This window comes from Rhinoderma darwinii, chromosome 7 (genome assembly GCF_050947455.1).
Source record: "Rhinoderma darwinii isolate aRhiDar2 chromosome 7, aRhiDar2.hap1, whole genome shotgun sequence".
NCBI lineage: Eukaryota > Metazoa > Chordata > Amphibia > Anura > Rhinodermatidae > Rhinoderma > Rhinoderma darwinii.
Window position 1 is genome coordinate 27,381,970 of NC_134693.1, and position 26,588 is coordinate 27,408,557.

At 44.2% G+C, this 26,588-nt stretch overlaps 1 protein-coding gene across 1 annotated transcript; it reads right to left on the reverse strand.

Annotated features, from left to right (window-relative positions):
* Positions 1 to 1,236: 1,236 nt before the first annotated feature.
* Positions 1,237 to 11,558, reverse strand: DHCR24 (24-dehydrocholesterol reductase). The gene is made up of 10 exons (XM_075832150.1): positions 11,473 to 11,558; positions 9,718 to 9,962; positions 8,922 to 9,077; positions 8,095 to 8,200; positions 7,109 to 7,227; positions 6,740 to 7,003; positions 6,501 to 6,644; positions 3,593 to 3,790; positions 2,842 to 3,020; positions 1,237 to 1,475 (listed from the first exon to the last, which is right to left on the reverse strand). Exons 2-10 carry the CDS (start codon positions 9,946 to 9,948, stop codon positions 1,322 to 1,324), a joined length of 1,551 nt encoding a protein of 516 aa, XP_075688265.1. The 5' UTR covers positions 9,949 to 9,962; positions 11,473 to 11,558; the 3' UTR covers positions 1,237 to 1,321.
* Between the last annotated feature and the right edge of the window lie 15,030 nt (positions 11,559 to 26,588).

A 26,588-nucleotide genomic window follows, 5' to 3' on the forward strand; every position in this document is an offset into this window, starting at 1 on the left:
CCTATACCACCTTTGACTTGTCTTAGTTTGCGACAGATCTTGTACCTCTTTTTATGAGAACCCCCCCCCCCCCGCTTTCCAGATAAACCACGGGAATACTTTTAAGTGCTTAGTGAGACGCAAACATCTGGTTTAACAAGAAATGCGGCAATCCGAAAACAATATGGTGTTTTATAAGTGCCCAGAGCTAATGACTCCAAATAATATCTCCACATTGAGACACTTACCTCCACAACGATCTCACCGTGCAGATATTCCACAGAATTACTCATTTGCATTTTATACAGGAGCTCACCATTCCCTACACTCAATCAGATCGTTTGACAACAAAAGGAATTTTACACACAAAAAGTCATTTAATTAAAGCGTTCTGCTGGTCGGGACTTTCATTTAGATATACAAACATTGCCAGAATTTGGCTTTTATCAGCAAAACAATTGCAGATTTTCAGAGCTGTTCAATCTTCATGACCAAGGTTTACATTCCACTACAAAACTTTGATCGCAGTATTGGATGGCGAACAGTGGTATCCGGGTCATCATGGGTGTACAGGGCTCTTCAGAGCCCTCGTAATGTCCTTGTTATGTCTTCTTAACAGTACAGATAAATCAATAAGTCTGTGTGACAGACAAATCCACAATTTAAAGGGGTTTCCCATAATCACTATAGATCACCGATCCACAGGATAGGTGATACATTTCTAATCAGTGCAGGGTCCGACCTCTGGGACCCCAACCGATCCTGAGAACAGGTTGACCTTGCCGTTCCTGGGGGCCCCATAGGAATGGAGCGGTAGTGCGCATGCTCGACCACCGCAGCATTCATTTCTATGGGGCTGCCGAGCGATATCTTCAGCAGCCCCGTAGAAATGAATGCTGCAGTGGCCGAGCATGCGCACTACCGCTCCATTCCTATGGGGCCCCCAGGAACGGCAAGGTAAGCCTGTTGTCATGATTGGTGGAAGTCACAGTATTTGGAGCCCCCTAGGATCAGATATTTATCATCTATCCCGTGGATAGGTGATAAATATTGATTACGGGAAAACCCCTTTAATGTGCCCTGGCAAGTGACCAGTTCTTCATGGGTTAAATGTGGCTTTAAGCTTACAGAGTTGTGTCACTAGCACCCTGGTGGAAGCGGCAACCCAGACAGCTGTAGAGATGAGGCCGCTTCAATTTGGATTGTTAGACACAGCAATGGATCCAATGCTGCAATGTTGAGGCACGGTTGTTAGGGGGTTGTCAGAAAATACAAGGTCCTTCAGATGAATGTTGAGAAATCGTAAGAAAATCACTATCTGTACCAAATATGTCTTTCGCTCTCAATGACGTGCTGCTTTGCAAATTTTATCATACACCTCTGGAAAAGCGTTCTTGCAACCTAGCTTCTGCCGCAACTTTTGATACAAGGATCCATCAAACATCTCCCAGAACTCTTCACGGCTCATGTAACAGTCTGCATACAGCATCTGAAAACTGAAGGTGAGGAAGGAACAATCATAAATGGACGACATGGTACAACTACATGGCAGATTTGTTTATTTGTGGCAGATATTTTGTATTTGCCCTGACTTTAAGTATACTTGTGGACGGTGGAGATCCCTCCCTTGGAATTTCACTATTCCTCCAATTGAAGCAAGTCCTGGTACCTAAAGGTTTTTATTCACAAGTAACATTTTAAGTTCGGGGGGAAACTGGAGAACTCCATGCAGGTATTTCCTTCGTCACATTTGAACCCAGGACCTCAGTGCTGCAAGGCAACAGTGCGAGCGTTCGTCTGTTTCCATATGTCCCATACAGTTGCATGGATCGGAAGTGCGCACACACGACCGCGGCTTTATATAACTTCTCACCATGGACATGGTGGTGAGTAGGAACGGCGGGCACTCAGGACCTCTGTACTAGGATCGATGGGGGTCCCAACGATGGGGCCTCCAATAAGCTAACATTAACCATTTCCCACAATTAATATTTATCACCTATGAACAGGGTAGGTGATAAATGTATGATTACTGGGGGCCCCACTACTGCAACCCCCATCAATCTCTAGATTGCAGTGAAGAGGATTTTGAATCGAGCAGCGTTCATGAATGTGCGCTGCTGCTCCATTCAAAGTCTATTGCAGAAGCAGCCGAGCGCTGTACTCGGATGTCTCCGCGGGCCCCACAGACAAATAGAGCAGCATCGCTCATGCACTACCACTGATTGCGGTTAAGCGGATTTTGAATAGAGCGGTGGTCATGCATGTTTGCTGCCGCTCTATCTAATGTCTATGGGAACCATAGGGACATCGCTCGGCTGTTTCCTTCATTCCCATTGACTTTAAATGGAGCGGCAGCACATATTCCTGGTTTTGGCTTAAAAAACGCACGCAAAATCTCCGCTGTAGGAACCCAGCCTTTAGGCTTCCATAAAAGACACTGTGTTGCTGTTTAAAGGGTCCATGGGTAAAGTTCCTAAAGCCTCATTATAAATAGGAGTAATCTGCTGACTGGTGATCTTTACCCTGTTATCTACAATATGTGAAACTTTGCCCCCTGTGATAACGTGAGCGGAGCAGTCAGCGCTTGATCACATAAGTTTGTGTAAACAAATCTACATTTTTTCCTATTACCTTTTAGTAGTTTTTGATATTTGCTACTGATCTCCTAATGTTTGTAATTCGATATTACATAAAATTCATTACTAAAATGTTTCGTATTAGAAAATAAGTAGTACACATCAAGGCTTAAAGTGTTAAAACCTGTGCACGTCCCTTCCCCCTCTACATACTGACCGCTGCATTACACAGCAGCCTGGACCGGTGACTACATACTGGTGTCAAATTGTATGTATAACTTACCCATTCACGTCTCTGACAAAGTTTTCCAACTGGCGCATAGAAGCTTTGGCATCAAAGTGTTTTGTTCTGGGTTCTCCATATGCCCCAATATCTACATAGAGCTCTGCTTCATTACCCTTGGGATGTATCATGCCAGGATGACTTGGCAGAAGGAAAGGACAAAGCCAAAGTGGGTAGACCTGTGAAAAGCATATACACAATAAAAGGATGACTTGGGATCCAACCGGAGACACAGAACTACCAAATAAAACATGGTGTGTGAATGAGGTTTAAATTTATATCTATGTGTAAGGTGTAAAACATTGTTGAACAGCCTATCCGGAGTTGCATTCACAATGCTGGTCGTCATTGGAAACAGTCAACACGTTTGCTGTCAGACACATCCTAGCTGAGCTTCCATAATGTAGTAGGGCAGTTGTCTTCACCTACAACAGATTACTCCAGGCACTGTACAGTGCAGATGAAACTTTAGACGGCAAGCTCTGTACAGGCATTCACCCACTAGGGAATGTTGGGAGATTACAGCTCTGAAGCCTGCAGAATGATGACTATAATACAGGCTGTAAAGTCAGGATTGGTAGAAGATAAGTAATGTAATGAATTGACAAAATTACTCAAATGTCGATCAATTCTATAGGTAAACATTAAAATGGTATTTAAGGGATGACATTTACTTTAAGAAACTAGCACTTTTTCCAATAAATAATGTGTTTTATATATATAAAAATATTTTTTTTTGTCTTGCACATACACTAATCTCCTTGTGGAATACATTGATTGCTTTCTGAAGACATTTCATTGGAACAAGCATGTCCTGCACCACATGATGCTGCTCATACAACTTTCGGATAGTCTCTCCTTGGGTGAGTTTTAATAGGGAAATTTTTGGAGGCACCATCCAGCCAAACAGGTAACGGAACACTGGATGATTGCCGAATGGAATGATGTCCTAGAACAGAAGGGACAAAGATATCAATGGCTACAAATCTTTTTAATATGTAATCACAGAAGTGAGTATATAAAGGCTTGAGTCCACCCAGAACTAAACATTCATTATAAGGGCAAAGACACACGTGGCGGAATTCCTCTTGAATTCCGCAGCGGACACTCCGCAGCGTTAATCCGCAGCGGAGCCGTTTCTCCATTGACTTCCACTTTTATTTAGCAGTGTTCGTTTAGACGATGTGTAAAATTCCGCTGCGGAGCATAGGCTGCGGAGCGGAATTTGGTGTCCGCAGCATGCAAGGGATGTTGCAGAGTTGTGGCGGACTGGTTGCGGACTCATGGCGGAATTTCTCCATTGACTTCAATGGAGATTCTAAATTCCGCAATGAAGTCCGCAGCTGTCATGCACATGTTATGTGTGCTGTGGATGCGTCTTGCTTTTTGGACATGACATTTCTTCATTCTGGCTGGACCTATGTATTTCTAGGTCTACAGCCAGACTGAGGAAGTCAATGGGGCTCCCGGAATTACGGGAGCGTTGCTAGGAGACGTCAGTAAATAGTCACTGTCCAGGGTGCTGAAAGAGTTAAGCGATCGGCAGTAACTGTTTTTGCACCCTGGACAGTGACTACCGATCCCAATATACATCAACCTGTAAAAAAAATAGAAGTTCATACTTACCGAGAACTCCCTGCTTCTGTCTCCAGTCCGGCTTCCCAGGATGACGTTTCAGTCTAAGTGACGGCTGCAGCCAATCACAGGCTGCAGCGGCCACATGGACTGGCGCGTCATCCAGGGAGGTCGGGCTGGATGGCGAAAGAGGGACGCGTCACCAAGACAACGGCCGGTAAGTATGAAATTCGTTTACTTTCACTAGGGAAAGTGCTGTCCCTTCTCTCTATCCTGCACTGATAGGGAGAAGGGAAGCACTTTTCCCGCAGTCCGCAGCAGCTAGTCCGCATCAATTTACTGCACATTTTGGGCAGATCCGCCGCAGAATCTGCAACGCAGATTCTGTGCGGCATTGATGCGGACAGTTGCGGAGGAAATCCGCCACGTGGGGACATGCCCTTAGGGACTCTATGCATTTGTTTAATCGTTTTTTAGGGCCCTTTTAGCGGCCGATGCAGCAAGCGCCGATCAATGAGACATCGTTGATCGGCGCTCGCTTGCTCCTGCCACACGGAGCTATGGATGGGGACGAGCGGTCGTTACTCTGATCGCTCGTCCCTATACATTATCATCATGTCGGCAGCGCGTCTCCCTGTTTACACATAATCTTTTACTTTTTTAAAACGATACGACCAGCAGATGATCTAGTGTTTAATCGTTCATCCGCTGATCACTTCCGTGTTTACACAGGGCAATTATCGTCCTGTGTAAAACCCCCTTAACCCTGGTTCCTGCACCAATCCAGAGATACAAGATCCTTAAATCACTAACGTGTTGCTTTTTTTAGTGCCTTTACCCCATTAAGATTAAAGATAAAGATTCAAAGTCATGAGCAGGTAAATTAATCCAAAAATATTTTGTACCTGGAGCGAGGTTTTTATAAATCCTCCTCTATAAACTGCATAAGTTTAAAAAAAAACGACAATGACTCATGCAAAACAAAAGCTGTCTTTGTTCCTCATAGCAACCAATGAGGCCCAGTCTACACACTGCAGATTTGTTACAACGAAGATTTTGCAGAAAATCTGAAACTAAATTTGCTACAGGCAGATTTTAATGCCGATTTCTCCCCATGCATTGCAAAGGGTGAATTTGAAGTGAAAATCCACAGCAATTCCGCAGCGTGTAGATTAGCTTTGGCGCTCCTCCCCCACAAAGTAATACATACAAATCCCTGAATGCTGTCGTGCATAAATGGATTTGTTGTATCCAAATTGGTATCATGTTCACCAGGTTAGGTCGAGGCATGCTGAGGCCTCATGCCCACTTCAGTTTTTTCCTGATAGCACCCTGACCCATTCATTTCAATGGGCCATGCACACTTCCGTTATTTTCACGGATCCGTTGTTCTGTTCTGTCAAAAGTAGAGCATGTCCTACTTTTGTCAGTGATTCCGTGATCGTGGGGCCCATAGAAGTCAATGGGTCAGTGAAAAAAAACGGACGGCACACGGAAGGCTTCCATGTGCCGTCCGTTTTTAACGGATCCGTTGCCCTAGCAACGGCAGGGCGTGCCAAAGTTCACAGACTGGAACATGTGACAAGTTCAAATGAAGTTCAATACCTTCCGTTTTTTAACGGAAGCACAACGTCCGTTTGAAACGGAAACATGGAACGGACACGGAGTACACATGGAAACCACACGTATACCATAACGGACGCACGGATCCGTGAGAAACGGACGTGAAAACGGTGATGGAAGTGTGCATGAGGCCTAACTCAGGGGTTAATATGTATCCCTGTTCTTATTAAAATATTAACTCTTGCTATTGGAACTAAGGTGCTTCACACCCAGCTACAATGCCCGATCCCCCCACCCAGCTATGCCCCTTTCATGGGCAGCACTGACCCTTTTTGTTGAAACAGTTATGGATCAGGCACAATGGGGGGGAGGGGGTATCAAAAGGCAAAGTTACTGCATTAATTTTCCCCCTGAATAATGAGATAAATTGCAACATGGAACAAATTTGCAGTCAAATTTGCAGACAAAAGTGTGTTTAGTCTTCAAGGAGACATAGATTTAGTAAAACGTAGAAAACCTACCTGCAGCTCCCAGAAGATACTCCTTGTGTGTCGGTGGTAATAGTGGCGTAAGGGAATGTACTCAGTTCCACTTTGGTTACTCTTTAAATATGATTCCACATGACGGAAAAACCAAGGTTTCCAATAATTTCCAATGCTATTTACCTTTAAATGCACGAAAGTTTGATATTATTATTAAACATTAAGTGGGACAAAATACAAAAGCAGCAAATATCAGGACATTGCAGAGTATTACATACTTGGTCTGGCTGCGCCTCATCAGTCAGGACTCCTGTCATTATTACAGCCTCATCAGCGGAGTAGACCAAACCTTCTACAAAGTAGTTGTCTTTTTTATTGGACTCTCTTGAAAACCTCTCGCAGATCTTCTCCAATCCTCTGACAGGGGCATAGTGCAGCTTCACATACTTTTTAGCTGGGACAATCTTTATCTCTGCAGCAACCAAGAAGCCAAGGGTTCCACAAGACCAGGGGACGGCAAAGAAAAGGTCAGAATTTTCTGTCTAAAAAGAAAATGTATTATATAGCTGCTACAAAACACTGACCCCAAAGGTACAAAAATGTACAATACACATCTAATAAAAAAATAACAATAGATATTGTCTTACCGGTGAACACCGCACGAGGCTCCCATCAGCAAGGACAAGTTCATAGGCCAAGCAGATGTGTTGGAAGAGTCCAAAGTTATGGGATGACGATTCAATTCCTGTTCCCATAATCAGACCACCTAGACCAGAAAGTACAGATTTGAAGGTACGACTCTCGATCTTATAGGGACGTCCATCTTTGCACAGGCCTTTCTTCACAGCCCTTTTTTAAATAGAAGCCAGATTGGCTCCAAGCGATCAGTTGTTATCACCAGGGGTAGCCACGTCTACAAAAGTGGAGTTATAAGCTGGCCACTGAATTTGAATTGGCCATGTAAATACGTGGACGGGTCCGAGTCAGCACTGTGCCCTGGCTCAAAGAGGGCGTCCCGATCAGTAGACCCTATGACATCCATATGACCGAATACAGTATATGGAAAGGGTTTGTTTTCATGAGACTACCCCTTTAAAAGAGACCTAGCAGAAGAAATATGAAAGGCCATTTTTTATTTTTTTTTCATACCACCACTTTCCTGTATTAGTGCCTGCAGGTAAAGGCCGCAGCCTAACGTTGCACTACTGCCAGGTCCTCATGATGACATCACTTCCTGTTCTGATTTCTGTCCAGTTCAGTGCTATGACAGAGACATTGCGTAGATCCATCCAGCAATTCACAACTTTCTTCACATATACACAAATAATTGTCGCTATTCAAGCCTATTAGAATGTGAACATTGATGGGAACGCGGTGATAATCTCTGTGATAACACTGGACTTGACAGAAATCAGAACAGGAAGCTAAATGAAATATGCCTCAAATTTATCTTATGGAGCTATACCATTCCTATTTGACGACCATTGCTCCAAGGCCAAGAGCCACCTGCCGGGCTTCATAAAAAAGCAAATATTAGATTTTCACCGCCCACCTCCTAAATTCTTAAAATGTACACTTGTCAGCTCTTAATTCGAGACAAAGCCCGGTTTACTGTGTTTATATTTGCTCTTACCGACTGTCAGGTCATCAAGCTCCGGAAGTACTGGAAGAGTCCAGCCGATAGAATTAAGAAGGGCCGTCACCTGACCCATATTCACCAAAGGTTCCACACGTACAATCTAAAAAGACACCAAACATGAAAAAATATCATATATGGTATCAATTAATAATTAGAATATTCTTTCATAACTGCATCCTGCCTAAGAATTTCTGAAAAGACTAAGGCCCCATTCACATCCCGTGTTTTGGTTTCGTTTGATGTATACGTCGGGAAAAACGCCTGTCGTATACGTTAAAAGTAGGTTGTGACAGATGCCTGAAAGCGGCATCTGTCCTCCATAGGCTATAATGGTATCCGTTTAACGGTTTTGTCATGAACTCTAATGAAATTTTTCATGGCGTACACATTAAACGGATACCATTATATCCTATGGCAGACAGATGACACAATTAGGTATCCGTCACCTATAGACTTTTATGGTATCCGTTTATTGCATATGTCATGAGATACATAAAAGTCCATGATGTATACCATACAGGGGCATACGTCATCCATAGGCTCCTATGTTAAAGAAAAAAAAATGCATACCGTGCAGTGTACTTTTTTGCGGGATGGAATAACGTCTACTACGCTATTCCAGACTTTAAAAAAAAAGGTATACCGACATAAACCAGGCCGACGGAGGCCAAAAGGACACTCCGCCGGACTAATGGAGCTCTATGTACATGTTCACCTGTATGTCAGGGGCTTTTCTGGCGTACATGCAAAACCGTGTGTAGGTCAAATACGTGTGTATGTGAATGGGGCCTGAGAATAACCAAACTTGTCCTAATAAATACCTGTCTCTTAGTGTCAACCTCTAAGATGTCCATAAGGTTGATCATTATATTCTTATGTGTGCTTTTGTACTTCCCAACTCGCAGGGACACAGTTAACCAGCCTGGTCTTCCAGTACACATGAAGTTTTTACCCCCTTCAGCTTTCCAGCGACGCACCTGGGAAAACAGGGATGTAATAATATTATACCAGACTATATAACTTGAATGGTATATAAAGTATACTAGATCTACAGTAATAGTGCAATAATATTATAAAGTAATAATACAGTAATCACAATGCTATTTATAGCATTAGACATACAAAGCGAGTAAGAGCCATGATAAGTGGTGACAGCCCTGAAGAAACCAAAAATGACTGATTATGATTTATACAGTGATATTAAATACTTAAAGGGGTTCAGGATAGGTAATTAATATCTGATCGGTGGGCGTCGGACTTTTGGTACCCCGTCGATCAGCTGTTTAAAGAAAGCATGGCGCTCTGGCAGGGCTGCTTCCCCTTAATTTCTTCCGCAGCACAACGCCACGTCGCCACAATCCCTTCAAATAGATGATCGGCAGGGGTACCAAGAATTGGACGTCCACGGATCACATATTGATGGCCTATCCGGAATATAGGCCATCAATATTATTTTGACAGATAACCCCTTTAATAAAAAGGGTAGAGGTTGTCAGAATGGGGAAGGCAGAATTAGACGATCCCTTTAAAAAAATCGAACAAAGGCCTTTGAAGCGGTGGAAATGCTCTAGAACGCTGTAAAATATAAGAAATAATAATAAAAAATTGACGTCTCACCTGCTCCTGAATCTCTTTTACTCGCCGGTCATGTTGCTTGGGAGCGCTGCACATTTTAAACACCAGCCAGGCTCTGACATAATAATATACATCAAAAACAACCGAGAGAGGGAGCAAGAAGAGGCAAACAAACACCCATCTATGATGCACAATGACGTATTCAAAGCCCTTCACCCTGATCCACAGCAGTAAAAGGACAAGTGCGCCAGCCAGGTACAAGATCACGTCCATCGTTTCAGGAGAACCTAGAAAGCAGAAAACCAGTGTGAATAATGCTCCATAACACAATGATAAAACCTTACAACATGAACCCACAGTTAAGATGCCCATAGACATTAGATTACAGGGGTTATATATAAAAGGCTGTGGACACCTTTGACATGGAAAAAAAAATTATATATTTTTTTTACAAATGTTAATGGTTAAGTTTCAGGCTGGAATATTCATTCCCAAATTTATGTTCAGACTCCCTGATATGCAGTTTACAACCTGCTCCTAGTTTCAGACTTTTAACGTGGACATGTCCCTTCCAGTAATACATGACAGAAGTGAGATCTGTGTGTCCAGGATGCTGCTGCATTCACTAGTGCTTATGTATCAGTAGAGCTTTCATTTGTACGGATTTCTTATTCTACAGCCCATTAGGGATCTCTTCTCCCCTCAGCAGGACAACCAGCTAGTTGAAGGACTTACCGAGACTCTACAGCAACAAAATAGTACGACATTTTTAATGAAGACTTTTTAGAAAATTGCTTAATTTTGCATTTAGGAAGCAAATGAACAAAACAAAATTCACTGCAAAGGTGTTAACATTTTGCCACATTATCTATCAGATTCCAAATTAATCCAACTGAAAGTAAATTGTAGCATGCTCCTTCGCATGCCGTATTATGGAGCTTTGCTCCCCTGGAACAACTGGTTCTAGGGGATAACAGCTCGACATATCGGCATACGATGGAGCATCATATGGCGGCAGACAGAGTTGCAGTGGCATCATAGTAGGAAATTGCAGGGGCTCCACGTACCTCAAGTCATGAAATACTAAGTTCTTAACATTGTGCAAGTGTAGTCGTTTAGACCAGGACATGGGGAGGTAACAGATGGTGGTGGTTTCCCACTTGGTACCCCTCAACCAAAGCAGAGAGCCTCCACAGGGCGCAGTTCTAGCCATGGTGGGCCAAGTGACTTTATTAGGTGCCATGTAATGCTTCATATCACCTTAATTGTTGCTGCTTTACCACTCATCAGGGTCATCGGATGCTAGACATGGTTTGTCCAAAGTGGTCAACCCCTTTAAGTAGTCACACAGAATGTTTACATCTCATTGTACTAGAAGAACTTGAATCACCAAATGCAATTGTTGTGGGCCAGACGCGCTTAATGGAAGTTAATGAAAAAAACTGCAACAGACACACATCGCATCATCGCAAAAAAAAACAAACAAGTCATGTGAATCAAGACATATGACACAAATGGCCATGGGTTCCTAGGTATTATTGTTAACTAGACACTTCCAATCTGTGGAGCTGCTAATGTGAGACTACAAATCCCAGCATGCCCTGACAAAAAGGCTGTATTATTCCAGCCAAAGACTGTCAGGGCATGCCGGGAATTGTAGTTTCACAACAGCTGGAGTGTCGAAGGTTGCTGACACTTAAATCTTCTCACCCAGCGTAAATGCCGCATATGATACAATAATAACAATCGCACATTACATCAGGTACAGTTATAAAATAATGAAAGGTGACACCATACCTGTGACTGCACAGAGCACCTGCCTCCCAGTGCACGTCTCGCGCTCGCGTTTCTACCACACACTTCGCTGTCAATCTAAGCCCTGCCCTACTTGTGTAACCCCTCCCATTCGCAAGAGTGATTGGCTGTTCTACAGCTCGATCAAGCTGAGCTCAGATGGCGCGTTTCCAAGATGTGGCCAATCAGATATTGAGTTCAGTATCGGAACAGAGTGGAAAGCGGCGCCGTGGAGGAGCGGTCCAATCAGCTGGAAGAGAGGAGGGACCAGCCGGTTGCCACAGTAACGGTGAAGGGGTGTTCCATCGCTATCTTACTACTACTACTGTATCAATGTATATACAGCGCACGGCTGGAAGCCACTTGTACTGCGGACTCCTTCACGTTATATTATCCGACCTGACACGTGTTTTGGGGTTTTTAGCTATTGGTAATTTAATAACGTGTATTGTATTTAAAAATGGAAAAGCAGAGAAGCACAATAATAGCCTAATGTACTCCCTCCATCCATATACACATGCCACATTTTCAGTGCATCCGAAAGAATGTCATAGTGGCCCCATAAATATCAGCCAGGTACCCCATAATAAATACAGCCACAGTGCTCCCATAACAGTGTTAGCTAGGTGCCCCATAATAAAGACGGCCATAGTGCTCCCATAACAGTGTCAGCTAGCTGCCTCATAATAAAGACGGCCATAGTGCTCCCATAACAGTGTTAGCTAGGTGCCCCATAATAAAGACGGCCAGTGTTCCCATAACAGTGTTACCTAGGTGCCCCATAATAAAGACGGCCATAGTGTTCCCATAACAGTGATAGCTAGGTACCCCATAATAAAGACGGCCATAGTGCTCCCATAACAGTGTTACCTAGGTGCCCCATAATAAAGACGGCCACAGTGCTCCCATAACAGTGTTAGCTAGGTACCCCATAATAAAGACGGCCATAGTGCTCCCATAACAGTGTTAGCTAGGTGCCCCATAATAAAGACGGCCATAGTGCTCCCATAACAGTGTCAGTTGTGCCCAAATTTAAAGACAACCGCAGTGCTCTCATAAATTACTGTCAGATAGATGCCTCATTGAGACAGACACAGTGCTCCATTAAAGTGTCAGCCAGGTTCCTCTAAGACAGCCACAGTGCCCACTTAAAAATTTCAACCAGGTGCCCCATATTAAAGACAGCCACAGTGCCCCCACAACAGTGACATACAGATGCCTCTATATTAAAGATAGAACACAGTGCAAAATTAACAACCCATTTAACAGCGTCAGCGAGGTGCGCCGTAATAAAGACAGCCTTAGTTCTCCCATAAGAGACAACCCGTGCCCCTATTGTGCCTGCCACAGGCCACCCCCATAACAACTAGGGTCAGTGCCGCCATAATTGTCAATGCCCCCATAACAGACGAGGAACAGCATTTAATTGACTACTTCCACTCGCTGATGTGCTGAGACTATCACAATAAAGATTTCACTCACACAAAAGAAAGTCAGCCCCGAGTTTTATTGGCTGCACTGTCGCTGTATTTATACCACGTTTGACCCATACATGAAAAAAGCGTGCAGACATAAAGTGTAACATACACATACGTTTTGATGGAAGAGTGTCCTGTTGGTATATGTTTTTAAAAAAAAATAGGATACTGTTTTTGGGGGTTTTCTTTTTCTTCGTTGTACTGAAAACGTAGCCGGCTATGCTGTGCAATGCAGCTAAACAGCGATCCCCAGTGGTGGTTAATTTGGAGAAAGGACCCCAAGGTCCTGATGATGGTCAGTGCCAGGACGTTGTGATAAGAGAGCCGGCATCTTGCGGTTATGTAATTGGTGACGCGCCGACACGAACGGGGTAAAGACAACTAGGGGCGTAGCTAAAGGCTCATGGGCCCGGGTGCAAGAATTCAGCTTGGGCCCCCCTACCCCTCCCCAACACCACCATCATCATCAGACCCCTGCGCGCGCCTATGCCCAGACGCCTTGCCCAACAGCCCCCATAGTATAATGCCCCCACACAGTATAATGCTCCCATAGCTGCCCCCCCCCACACAGTATAATGCTCCCATAGCTGCCCCCACACAGTATAATGCCCCATAAAGTATAATGCCCCCCATAACAGCCCCATACCGTATAATGCTCCCCATATCATCCCCCCATACAGTATAATTCCCCCCCCCCCCGCAATATCAGCTCCCCATACAGTATAATGCCCCCATATGTGCATAATATAAAAATAGCATAATTACTTACCTATCCCCGTTCCTTCGCCTCCTCCGGTGTGTGCTATGAGTGACTCGGAGCAGACAGGCGCGATGATGTCGCTACAGGGCACAGTGAATGCTCAGGGCACAGTGAATGCTGGATCAAGGAGATGTCAGCTCCTTGCTCCAGCATTGATTGGAACCGGGACCTCGGTGAGTGACTCACGAACCCCCAGGGGGACGCGACCCACAGTGTAGGGATGTCATGATACCAAAATTTGGACTTCGATACCGATACTTCGTTTACTTTGCCAACAGTAATAAAAATAAAAAAAAGTTGTTTCGTTTTCTAATGTGAGGCGCGAGGTGTGATGATGAATTTTGAATGTGCCTCACATTAATAGTAATTAACCCCATCATGTTTCTCAGTCATAATGGGTTAATATGTAAGGTACATGATGGGGTTAATTACTATTAATGTGAGGCACATTGAGGTTAAATTCATCATCGCACCTTGTGCCTCACAATTAGTCCCCATGCACACGACCGTAAATAACCTCCATTTTTGGACCCATTCACTTTCATTGAGCGCGGACACATTTCCGTAGCGCTACGGATGGGTGTCCGTGCCGTAGAAATGTTCCAAAAATTATGCAACATGTCTGTTCTTTTGCATTTCGCGGGCCGTGCTCCCATACTTTGCATGGGAGCACGGCCCGAAAATGCGGGTGGCAGTCGGCGGCTGGCCGTGCCCGCAATCGCGGGCCGTGATTGCGGGCACGGTCGTGTGCATGGGGCCTAAGTGATAGAAAGCAATTTTTATTTTTTTACAGCGTACACATCATAAATGATGCAACAAAAATTGTTGTGCAGGTTATTACAGCCGCGCCAGTACCGATTATGTGTATGTTTTATGTATTGAGACTTATTTTAATGTTTATTGTAAAAAAGGTGTATGTGTATTTTTTTAATTTAACATTACTTTGTTTTTACTTTATTTTTAAACTTCAATGTACTGGCCTATAGCTATATGCCAGTACATTAGCCTGTGTACAGATAGTACACAGGCAGTTGTTAGGACATACCTCAGTATGCCCTAACAACAGGAAATATGGTAGGACAGCCCTGGGGTCCTTCAATGGACCCTGGGCTGTCTGCCCATATATGGTATGTCCCTCAATCGCGTCACAGGGAATTCCCTGTGATGCGATCCAGGGGCATCCCCCTTCTCATTTTCCCCTGAATGCTGCAGTCAGCTTTGATCGCAGCATTCAGGAGAATAGCGGCGGAGAGGAGAGGTTTCTCTGATCTCCGTCGTTATAGAGCGGGGCTGCGGCTGTGTAATACAGCCATTGCCCAGCTCCTGACAGGAAGTGTGCGCAGTCAGCATGAGGTGATGCGGCCGGCGCTGCACTAATGAGCGTCGGCGCAGACACCGAAGACAGAACACGGGGGTGTTTTGTAGCGCGCCCGCCATGTTCTGTCTTCAGTGCCGCAGATCATTAGTGCAGCGCCGGCCGCATCGCATCATCCTGACGGCGCGCACATGTCAGGACTCAGGAGCGGGGCAGTGACTGTATTACACAGTCGCAGCCCCGCTCTCATACACTCGTGTACTATACTGTATTGAGTTGTATTGTGCAGTTTGCGGTGGAGGAGGGGGGGCTGTGATTTAACGCCCCCCCCCTCTCTACCGCAAACAACACAATACATTACAAGGCATTACAACACAATACATTACATTACATCACAATACATTACATTACACTGCAGCTTACCTGTAGTCCTCCGCACCGACTCTTCCGCTCTGTCTGGAAGACGTGTCACATGACAACACGGTCACATGGTACACTAAGTGTACCATGTGACCGTAACCAGGAAGTGCCGGCTTCATGGCACAGAAGATTTAGTTAGGAAACATGCTTTATGGCAACGGGGGCCCGTGGGCCCCCCAGGCTTAGGGTCCCGGTCGCAACTGCGACCGCTGCGACCCCTATAGCTACGCCACTGAAGACAACCCTCAGTCATGTGAGACAGTTTGGCTGGGTTCACACGACCTATTTTCAGACGTAATGGAGGCGTTTTACGCCTCGAATTACGTCTGAAAAAACGGCTCCAATACGTCGGCAAACATCTGCCCATTACTTTCAATGGGCTTTACGATGTTCTGTGCCGACGACCTGTCATTTTACGCTGTCAAAAGACGGCGCGTAAAATTACAGCCTCGTCAAAAGAAGTGGAGGACATTTCTTGGGACGTAATTGGAGCAGTTTTTCATTGACTCCAATGAAGAACAGCTCCAAATTACGTCCGTAAAAGACGTCTCGCAAAACGCGTGCACATACCCTTTCGGTGCGTTATCAAGAAGGAGGAAATGGCAGAGTTTCTGGCACCATGTGACCGATTTTGAATGAGTAATTCAGTCCATAATTTAAAATTCAGGTCTATTATTAAGTGCCTTCTTATTATATAACAAGAGGAATGAGTAGCAATTTGGGGTTGTTGGATAACCACTTTAATCATAATTCTATACGGTGCCCAAATAAGTGTAAAAAAAATAAAATAATGGTGTTATACAGTGGCCATATAGTGCCCAATTAAAGGGGTTGTCATATTAAGATAACCCCTGTCGATATGCTCCATAATAGAAGGGGGTAAATCAGAAATGTTAAGTGTGATCAATGGAGATTCAGAAGATGGGACCGCCACCATCTTGAAAACAAGAAAATTCTTAGGAATCAGTAACCCCAACATTTTTTGGGGACCCAGCTTAATTCACACTGACCATGTTTTTATGACAAGTCTGAGTATCGCTACAAAACTGTAATGTAAGGGTCACATTTGAGTTTGTTTTGTGTTTTTTGACAAATATATCTAAGGCAGGCGCAAATTATATTTCAACCCTTCTTCTCATCTATTCCTTTGATCAGGCCATAATGTCTCTTTGTTAGACCATTTACTACAGATTGTTAAAGATGATATCCAATTATAGTGTTTGGTCGCAATTATTGCCTCCAGGGGTGTAGCTAAAGGCTAATGGGCCCTGGTGCAAGAATTCAGCTTGGGTCCCCCTACCCCTCTCCAACACCACCAGACCCCAGCACGTGCCTATGCCCAGCCGCCTTGCCCAACAGCCCCCATGTATGCCCCCACAGTATAATGCCCCGCATAGCTGCTTCCACAGTATAATACCCCTACACAGTATAATGCTCCCCATAGCTGCCCCTATACAGTATAATGCCCCCATATAGTATAATTCCCCCCCATAGCTGCCCCCATACAGTATAATGCCCCCCCTAGCTGCCCCACACAGTATAATTCCCCCCCATAGCTGCCCCCATACAGTATAATGCCCCCCTAGCAGCCCCACACTGTATAAAGCCCCCCCATATGAGCTCCCCATACAGTATAATGCCCCCCATATCAGCTCCCCATACAGTATAATTCCCCCGCCATATCAGCTCCCCATAGAGTATAATTCCGCCATATCAGCCCCCCCATATCAGCCCCCCATACAGTATATTGCCCCCCCTAGCTGCCCCTCACAGTATAATGCTCCCATAGCTACCCCCACACAGTATAATGCTCCCCATAGCTGCCCCATACAGTATAATGCTCCATAGCTGCCCTCCCACAGTATAATGCCCGCCATAGCTGCCCCCACACAGTATAATGCCCCCATAGCTGCCCCATACAGTATAATGCCCCGATATCTGCCCCCATACAGTATAATTCCCCCCATAGCTGCCCCATACAGTATAATGCCCCCATAGCTGCCCCATACAGTATAATGCCCCCATACAGTATAATTCCTCCCGTAGCTGCCCCCATACAGTATAATGCCCCCCTAGCAGCCCCACACTGTATAATGCCCCCCATATGAGCTCCCCATACAGTATAATGCCCCCCATATCAGCTCCCCATACAGTATAATTCCCCCGCCATATCAGCTCCCCATAGAGTATAATGCCCCCATATCAGCCCCCCATAGAGTATATTGCCCCCCATAGCTGCCCCCACAGTATAATGCTCCCATAGCTATCCCCACACAGTATAATGCATGCAATAGCTGCCCCCACACAGTATAATGCCCCCATAGCTGCCCCCATACAGTATAATTCCCACCATAGCTGCCCCATAATGTACAGTTTGGGGTGGAGAGAGGAGGAGGGGGGCTGTAATTTAACGGCCCCCTCTCCTCTCTTCACCGCAAACACAGACAGCAAAATACAGTACATTAAGAGCCCCCTCTGCAGGTCATCTGGAGTCTTCCAGGATCTTCCGCACCGGCTCTTCCACGCTGGCTGGAACGCCCCTCACGTGACGTCACAGTCGCATGGTACACTGAGTGTACCATGTGTCCGTGACGTCTAAGGAGCCTGGCCCGTAACCAGGAAGTACCGGCGCCACGGCACAGAAAATTTATTCAATCATTACGGCGGAGTGAGGCAACGGGGGCCCTGTGCGAACGCTGCGCACCCTATAGCTACGCCACTGATTGCCTCTAAAAGTAGGGTAACTAGTGCATTTTATGGGGACAGTTCCTCTTTAACAACTTTTGGGATTTTTAACCTTAAAAGTTCAGTTTCAGTAAAAAAGTTTTATCAGTTTTTTTTTTGTCTAATACAACATCTTGTTTATAGTGCCCTCCAGTTGTAGTCTCCCACCCAAACTGACATGGGGTCTGGAGAGACGCTCCTGCACGCTGGGGGATACAATTGATGTATGAATTATACGATGCCTAAAAAATATTGTGCCCGTGTTACCTATGGGCACAAGGAGGAGACATAACTCAAAGTAAACCATCACAGAAAGGGCGTCCATATAGAAAAGAGCGCCTGGAGAGTATAATAATGGGCGGTAAGGAGAGCAGCCTCCCAGACTATATTGTGATGCCTCAGTTGTGCTATTGGACTATTCTAATATTATCTTCAGTTTAATGGAAAGAGACAGTTCTGACACAAAGAGGGACTTGCAGTGCAGTATCCTGGTTGTCGCTGTTGCTTAGAGTAATGAAGTGACTAAATATAAATATATATAGACTGAGACCCCCACTGATCGCTAAAATGAAGCTGCAGAAGTGCTATTGTGAGCGCTGTGCTGCTTCATTTTTGATGAAGTCTATGAACCTGTACACCACTCGCTGAGCTTTCTGAGGAGTCGATCAGAAACGAAGCGACGCACGGCTCACCCGAGCGCTTTGGACACTTCGTTTTACCGATTGGTGGGGGACTCAGTGCTCGAACCCCCACCAATAAAAACTTCTGACATATCACTATGACGTCAAAAGTTTTTAAAAAGTTTAGTTACCCTTTAAAGATTAGAAACCATCCAGTGTGTCAAATATGCAGTAGCAGCAGACTGCTGGAGGGGGTTACATACTAGTTCAAACCACTGTATATATATTAATAGTTCATATGACAGATATACAAGTATGTGATTTTAGTAAAAATACATCACATACTGAGTGGTGTTTAGTGACTGAACATGAATTGTCTCACCAGCAGATGGCACTCTTGGGTCAAGCATACTTTGCTTTTCTCATTTTTGGTTTTGAGTATAAGGGTATGTTCACACGGCGGGGGTCCGTAACGGCTGAAATTACGGGGATGTTTCAGCCTGAAAACATCCCCGTAATTTCAGCCGTACCGGCATGTGCAGGCGCTTGAACGCCGCGTCAATTACGGCCGTAATTAGCGCTGCTATTCATTGGAGTCAATGAATAGCGGCTCCAATTACGGCCAAAGAAGTGACAGGTCACTTCTTTGAGGGTATGTGCACACACACTAATTACGTCCGTAATTGACGGACGTATTTCGGCCGCAAGTACCGGACCGAACTCAGTGCAGGGAGCCGGGCTCCTAGCATCATACTTATGTACGATGCTAGGAGTCCCTGCCTCGCTGCAGGACAACTGTCCCGTACTGTAATCAGTACGGGACAGTTGTCCTGCAGCGAGGCAGGGACTCCTAGCGTCGTACATAACTATGATGCTAGGAGCCCGGCTCCCTGCACTGAGTTCGGTCCGGTACTTGCGGCCGAAATACGTCCGTCAATTACGGACGTAATTAGTGTGTGTGCACATACCCTGACGCGGGCGTCTAGTTACGCGCCGTCATTTGACAGCGGCGCGTAAATATACGCCTCGTGTGAACAGACAAACGTCTGCCCATTGCTTTCAATGGGCAGATGTTTGTCAGCGCTATTGAGGCGCTATTTTCAGACGTAATTCGGGGCCAAAACGCCCGAATTACGTCCGTAAATAGGCCGTGTGAACATACCCTAAGGGTATGTTCACGCTCCGAAAAACGACTAAAAATGCGGAGGCTTTTGATAAAGAAAAAAAAAATGCGGAGGCTGAATGCCTACAAACATCTGCCCATTGATTTCAATGGGAAAAAACGCATTCCGTTCCCATGGGGCGTTTTTTACGCGGCCTTTTTTAAAAACCGATTTTGGGGCCGTTTTTCATTGTCTCAAAAAAACGCTTGCTGCACAAAAAATTTCTGAAAATGTCTGAAAATCAGGGGCTGTTTTCCCTTGAAAACAGCTCCGTATTTTACAGCCGTATTTCGTTTGCCGTGTGAACATACCCTTATAGTTATATGGTATGAAGTATAGTTATGTGGATAGATATCTTTACAGACCACTTCTGTTGCAACTCAGAAATGTACTTAGAAATCCCCAGTAAAATACTGGAAAATGTACATAGGGACTAGGATATAAGTGTATCTTTGCATAACAATGCTAATTTATTTGCCATTCAGAGTATATGGAAAGCTGTGTGGGAACGCCTATTGCAGGTGTAACTTGGCAATGTAAAATCTGTTACATGGCTCACCACCTACCATATACCAGCCATCCCTTGTGGCTGGCATGATGCCCAAGAGGAAGGGGCAACTCCACACCACTGTCCTCTCCTACTAGGGATAGGAAATATGATTGGTTTTAGGCACACAAAATTCCAAAATCAGGCAATTGGCCACATTTTACAATTATGATATTTTGACTCATGATATTGTATCATCTCTAGGATATGACTTTAGTACAAATAAGTGTATTCTCCTGTTTCCACTATGATAGGTAAATTGGGGAAATATAAATCAGCGCTGTGCTGTACTGCCCTGTACTTAGTACCTGTATAAGGTAGGAGCTGAATGTTAATAATTAAGTTCTGAGATCGATAGATTAGACAACTTTATGACAATCACAGGACGGAGATCCAGGGGTCAGGGAGCTCAGGAGATGTCACGATGTCCTGCTGGACGTTTATCTCTTATTCCTTAGCTTAGAACACAAATTAAAAAGCTTTCAAACAATTAGTGACTGCTAATATATTAAACGGGTCCACCGCTTTGGACAATCCCTACTTATTAGAAGGGTTTCTTGACACAAAGATGATCACAAAGTTTGCCCCTGTTTAGACCCCCAGCGATCCCATCTGTAATCTGTGGGAAAACCTAGGGATGGTGGCTGGTATATACAGGGATGATGGGGGTTATATACAGGGATGATGGCTGGTATATTCAGGGATGATGGGGGTTATATAGAGATGAAGGGGGTTATATACAGGGATGATGGCTGGTATATAATTAGAATGCACCTCTTCAGTTGTAAACATGCGTTAGGGGGGGCCACTCAGATATGTCCCCCCCCCCCATTCTAAACCTCTAGCTACGCCTCTGGTTGCCGCTCTCCATTATGGCCAAGAGATGAGGATCCTAAACAGAGGACACCCCACACTTCACTCAGTATTCCCTAATAGGATGTATGAAAATGGGTTTTCTAAACTGGACAACAAGCACATATGGATGTCACATGGAGGTTCTTTTATGTGCCGGAATGGAGAGCTGCTCTGTAAGAATGGCTACCACTCTGGCAGTCCCTGCGCATCCATGCATTATATGGAGGCATTCAATGCTACATTTCCCCTGTAGAAGGGCAAAGTATGCCTAGATGCAGCTTGCCCTGGCAATGACAGGTAATTACCGCGGGTAATAGAAGAATGAGCGATGTTACTGTACTACAGATGCACAATTGGTACTTGCCAAAGGTCTTGCGCACACTCATCCTGAATGAAAATGTACTACAGGAGGACGTAGCTAGTAGCGACAGAACAAAAACAAGGGAAGGATATGGTGTATTTGAAAAGTCCGCTGCAGGAGAATATTTATATAGAGACGCATAAAATATTTTTAAATGGGTTTCATATCAATCTCCAGCTTGATAAACCTGTTTTCAGAATAAGGAAGAAGGGACTTGTACAGGGGTTTTCCAGAATTAGAAAAACATGGCTGCTTTCTTCCAAAAACAGCGCCACACCTGTTCACAGGTGGTATTGCAGCTTAGTACTATTCACTTCAATGGAGCAAAGCTGCAATACCAGACACAAACCATGGACAGATGTGGTGCTGTTTCTGGAAGAAAGCAGCCATGTTTTTCTAATTCTGGACAATCCCTTTAAATGCGTTGTTATAACCATATTTTCTTAAAACACATAAAACATCTTTTATGCAAACAGGAAGTCCCAAAAACATGGGAGTAGCTATAAGGGTTGCAGAGGTATCATTCATACCCGGGCCCTGGTGCATGAGATAACTCGAACTAAAAATGGCACATGGTAGGTGCAGGAACTTGTTACAGATTTTGCATTGGGACCCAGGAGCTTCAAGTTCTGCAGCGCCAGATCCTGACATCTTGTCTTTCAGCATCTTCAGCATTGTATCTACAAGTTCACATAGAACGTCAGACAAGGAGCCAGGGGCAGCGAGTTGCTTCTAACCTCAACATTTTCAAGTCTGTTGCACGCCAGCGCAACAGAACCAAGTGAGAAGAATATCTTGCCGGATGATTGCCATCTCATTTTTTTTATGGGATTCCGAAGATATTGCTCTATGAAGCGCCCTGTTTTCCTCCACTTAGTGCTTCACAGGAAACCAGGATTTGGCAGGTTTACACTTCGTCTTCCTGCAGACATGTGGTGTTAGGGATATCTGGCAGCTGACTGCAGACATGTGGTGTTCGGGATATCTGGCAGCTGACTGTTCCCCCCAAGCATGCATGTAAATGATGACGATAGGGGTGATAAAATATTGTTTAGTGACATTCAATCTAATGTCTATAACCATACATTAGATAACGGTAGGTGGATGGTTGAGCAACCGTTGAACGAACAATCATCTCGTGAATGATCATTTCACCAACGCAGCCATACAAGTTTGAGTCCATATTGGCCGTTACAGTGGTTCAAAGTGGCAATACATGATCAATGACACCAAGTAAAGGACGAATGATCTTCCAATGTGGAACGCTCGTTCTTGTGATAGCCGACTGCACCATAAACAGTCAAGTACTAGTGACAATCTGACCAAATTTTATACGCGGCTGACTTCTTTCCAGGCGAAGACAGTCTGTCATAGATCGGATACAATTATAATTTGTTGTTAAATTCCTCTCGACTAACAATCATTTTGGATCAGATCGTCCTTTTTGGTCACTTTTAGACTATCGCGTATAGCTACCTTTAGACATGGGGCCTCTCCAACGCCCATTGCCTTTTCTGAAATAATTCTTCGTTGATGTGAAAGCCCAAGGCGTGCCTGTGTTAATCACCTGTATTTATATTCAATAAATAAGACCTGTTGTCTACTTAGGACAAAGTGCCATCGTGGTGAGTATTTATAGTGACAACAATGTAGATGTCAGGAAACAACAGAAAGCATTCATGTTAACTGCTCTATACACACTGTCAATGTCAGGCAATGGTTTTGGTTCAGTGTATAACGTTTAGTATGATTTAGGCAATACAAAAATATTAGGAAGAACTACTTTATAACTCCTAATTACGTCAATGAACGATGACATAGAGTAAAGAGCTTCACACAACAGGCGTTTACACTTATTGGTAGTGGTGCTGCGGCAAGCAGGATATTTGCTAAACAGATTGTGCCAAAAAATTGGAGTACGCCAAATTTATTATGTACTTAGACATTTTGTGTGTCTACCTTGACTGTCCAGAAAAAGGGGTTTTGCTAGGTGGAGTTTTAAAGTTATTTTGTATTATTATTGAAAAAGGGCTTCACAGTTGACGCAAAATATTGTTGTACATGTATGCCAGCCATGGGGAAGGGAGGTGTGCCTAACCTACAGGGTGAGTTTATTATGTATTACGTTGCGCTATTTTGAACAATATGCGCCATTTCTGAAGACTCATAAATCCATGCACCTAATGACATTTATGATAAATCTCCCTATCACTTTCTTGCTGTAATAGAAATCAGCTCCACATGTATAAATGTTCTGCTGGGCTTCTGGCCTACAGATGGAGCAGCACGTGGTCACTGACAGGTCCGCTTAAAGGCTATGAAAACTATTGATGCCATTTTTTTTAATGTAATGTGTGTTTTTTTTATTATTAATAATTTTTCGAATATAGTTTTATTAAAAGTTTTTTATGGTTTTAGCGCTGCAGCTTCTATGTATCCACTGTACATAGAAGCTGAATCCGTCAGTGAGCTTAGATGTGATTTGTATTAGGGTTAGATGAGTTGTCAGAGGCGCACAGGAGCCGCTGTCAGCCGAGCTGACTGACGGATTCGGTTTACAGTGGTGTTATGCAGCTTCTATGTATAGTGGCTACTAAGAAGCTGCAGCACTGAAACAAAACAAAACTTTTAATAATTAGAAAAGTTAGTATACAAAAACACATAAATTCTATTAAAGAAACGGCATCAAATGTGTTTTATAGCCTTTAAGTAAATGACACCTGTGAACATTTTTGTATAACGTGTACAGTTGACAGGGTTGTGGTGCATTTTTTTTTTTATCCTGTTTTGCTTAATTATGTACATGTGAATGATATTTCTACTACCAGGAATAATTCTGAGACCAGTCAGCCCCATCTAAGTGCCAGGTTAATTATAAGTTTTGGCTGAAGGTCAATACATGGAAGTCTAGAGTCTTTAGAATTTTTATTTTCTCTACAGGCAATATCAGAAATCCTTATAGAGTTGGTTTCATAGTGTCCACACAAAAATCCTTTCGGAAATATCCAGAAACAAGTTACATGATTTCCTCAATGTATGAATGACTGATCATACTGATGTAGAGTGAATGTTCATCATTGCTGGTGGATTCCACACCGAAAATACGCAACAAAGTACAGTACATAAGAACATGGACAGCCAATTGATTTCAAAAGGAACTGTGTTGCTGCATTGAACTGAATACCTTACTTTATTTTTATAGCTGTTTTTGCCCATCTTTTGCAGTAATCGAAACCTCAAGAGGAGAAGTTTTTATTGACGGCTCCTTGGCTGCATGCAAGTCCTATAAGTGATCCTACTTAAAGAGGCTCTGTCACCAGATTTTGCAACCCCTATCTGCTATTGCAGCAGATAGGCGCTGCAATGTAGATTACAGTAACGTTTTTATTTTTAAAAAACGAGCATTTTTGCCCAAGTTATGACCATTTTTGTAGTTATGCAAATGAGGCTTGCAAAAGTCCAAGTGGGTGTGTTTAAAAGTAAAAGTCCAAGTGGGCGTGTATTATGTGCGTACATCGGGGCGTTTTTAATACTTTTACTAGCTGGGCGCTCTGACGAGAAGTATCATCCACTTCTCTTCACAACGCCCAGCTTCTGGCAGTGCAGATCTGTGACGTCACTCACAGGTCCTGCATCGTGTCGGCCACATCGGCACCAGAGGCTTCAGTTGATTCTGCAGCAGCATCGGCGTTAGCAGGTAAGTCGATGTAGCTACTTACCTGCAAACGCTGATGCTGCTGCAGAATCAACTGTAGCCTCTGGTGCCGATGTGGCCGACACGATGCAGGACCTGTGAGTGACGTCACAGATCTGCACTGCCAGAAGCTCGGCGTTGTGAAGAGAAGTGGATGATACTTCTCTTCAGAGCGCCCAGCTAGTAAAAGTATTAAAAACGCCCCGATGTACGCACATAATACACGCCCACTTGGACTTTTACTTTTAAACACACCCACTTGGACTTTTGCAAGCCTCATTTGCATAACTACAAAAATGGTCATAACTTGGGCAAAAATGCTCGTTTTTTAAAAATAAAAACGTTACTGTAATCTACATTGCAGCGCCTATCTGCTGCAATAGCAGATAGGGGCTGCAAAATCTGGTGACAGAGCCTCTTTAAAAGGGTTATCCTACGAAACTCATGTATCACTTTTCTACAGGATAAATTTATGATCGCTGAGGGTCCCACTGATGGGACACCAACCATTCGCGAGTACCAGGGGCCTGAATCCTCTGTTCACCCTCACTGCATAACTATGGTGTTAGGAAGAGTTTGAAAAGAGTGGCTGTTTCCATAGGTAATATATGTTCTTTGTCGGACAACCCGTTTAATTAAACGTTATAAAGACTTTTTAAACCACTTATGCTGATTTAATAGCATACCTGATATATATCAACTTTCTCATTTATTTGCTTTTAAAATGTAGATGTTTAATCCATGCAAATTCTGTGTGAAGTTACTGCCACTAGGTGTCTCCCCTCCTGTAATCTGCTGTCTCCCCCCCCCCCCCCTGTTGTCATGCAAAATCTATCTCTAGTTCCAGAGCAGAGGTGACGGATTGCAAAAAGTAGGGGTGTGTCTCTTCACTGCCTGCCAATAGAAGTCCATGGAGAGGGGAGGGGGAGCAGGAGAAGGGAGCAGAAGCACACAGACATGCTGCCCATAGAAGTCTATGAGGAGTGAAAGGGGAGCAGAGAGGAGACACAGACAGACAGGCACACACAGACATGCAGCAGCTGCTAGAAAGATTTATATGTTACCACAGTGCTGGATTCCCAGCTACACTGCTCGTTACTGCTGTACAATTTCCTCTATGCTGTTGCTGCTTCTATATATGTGATAGATAGAGATAGGAGAGCAGGATTCTCCTCTTCTCTG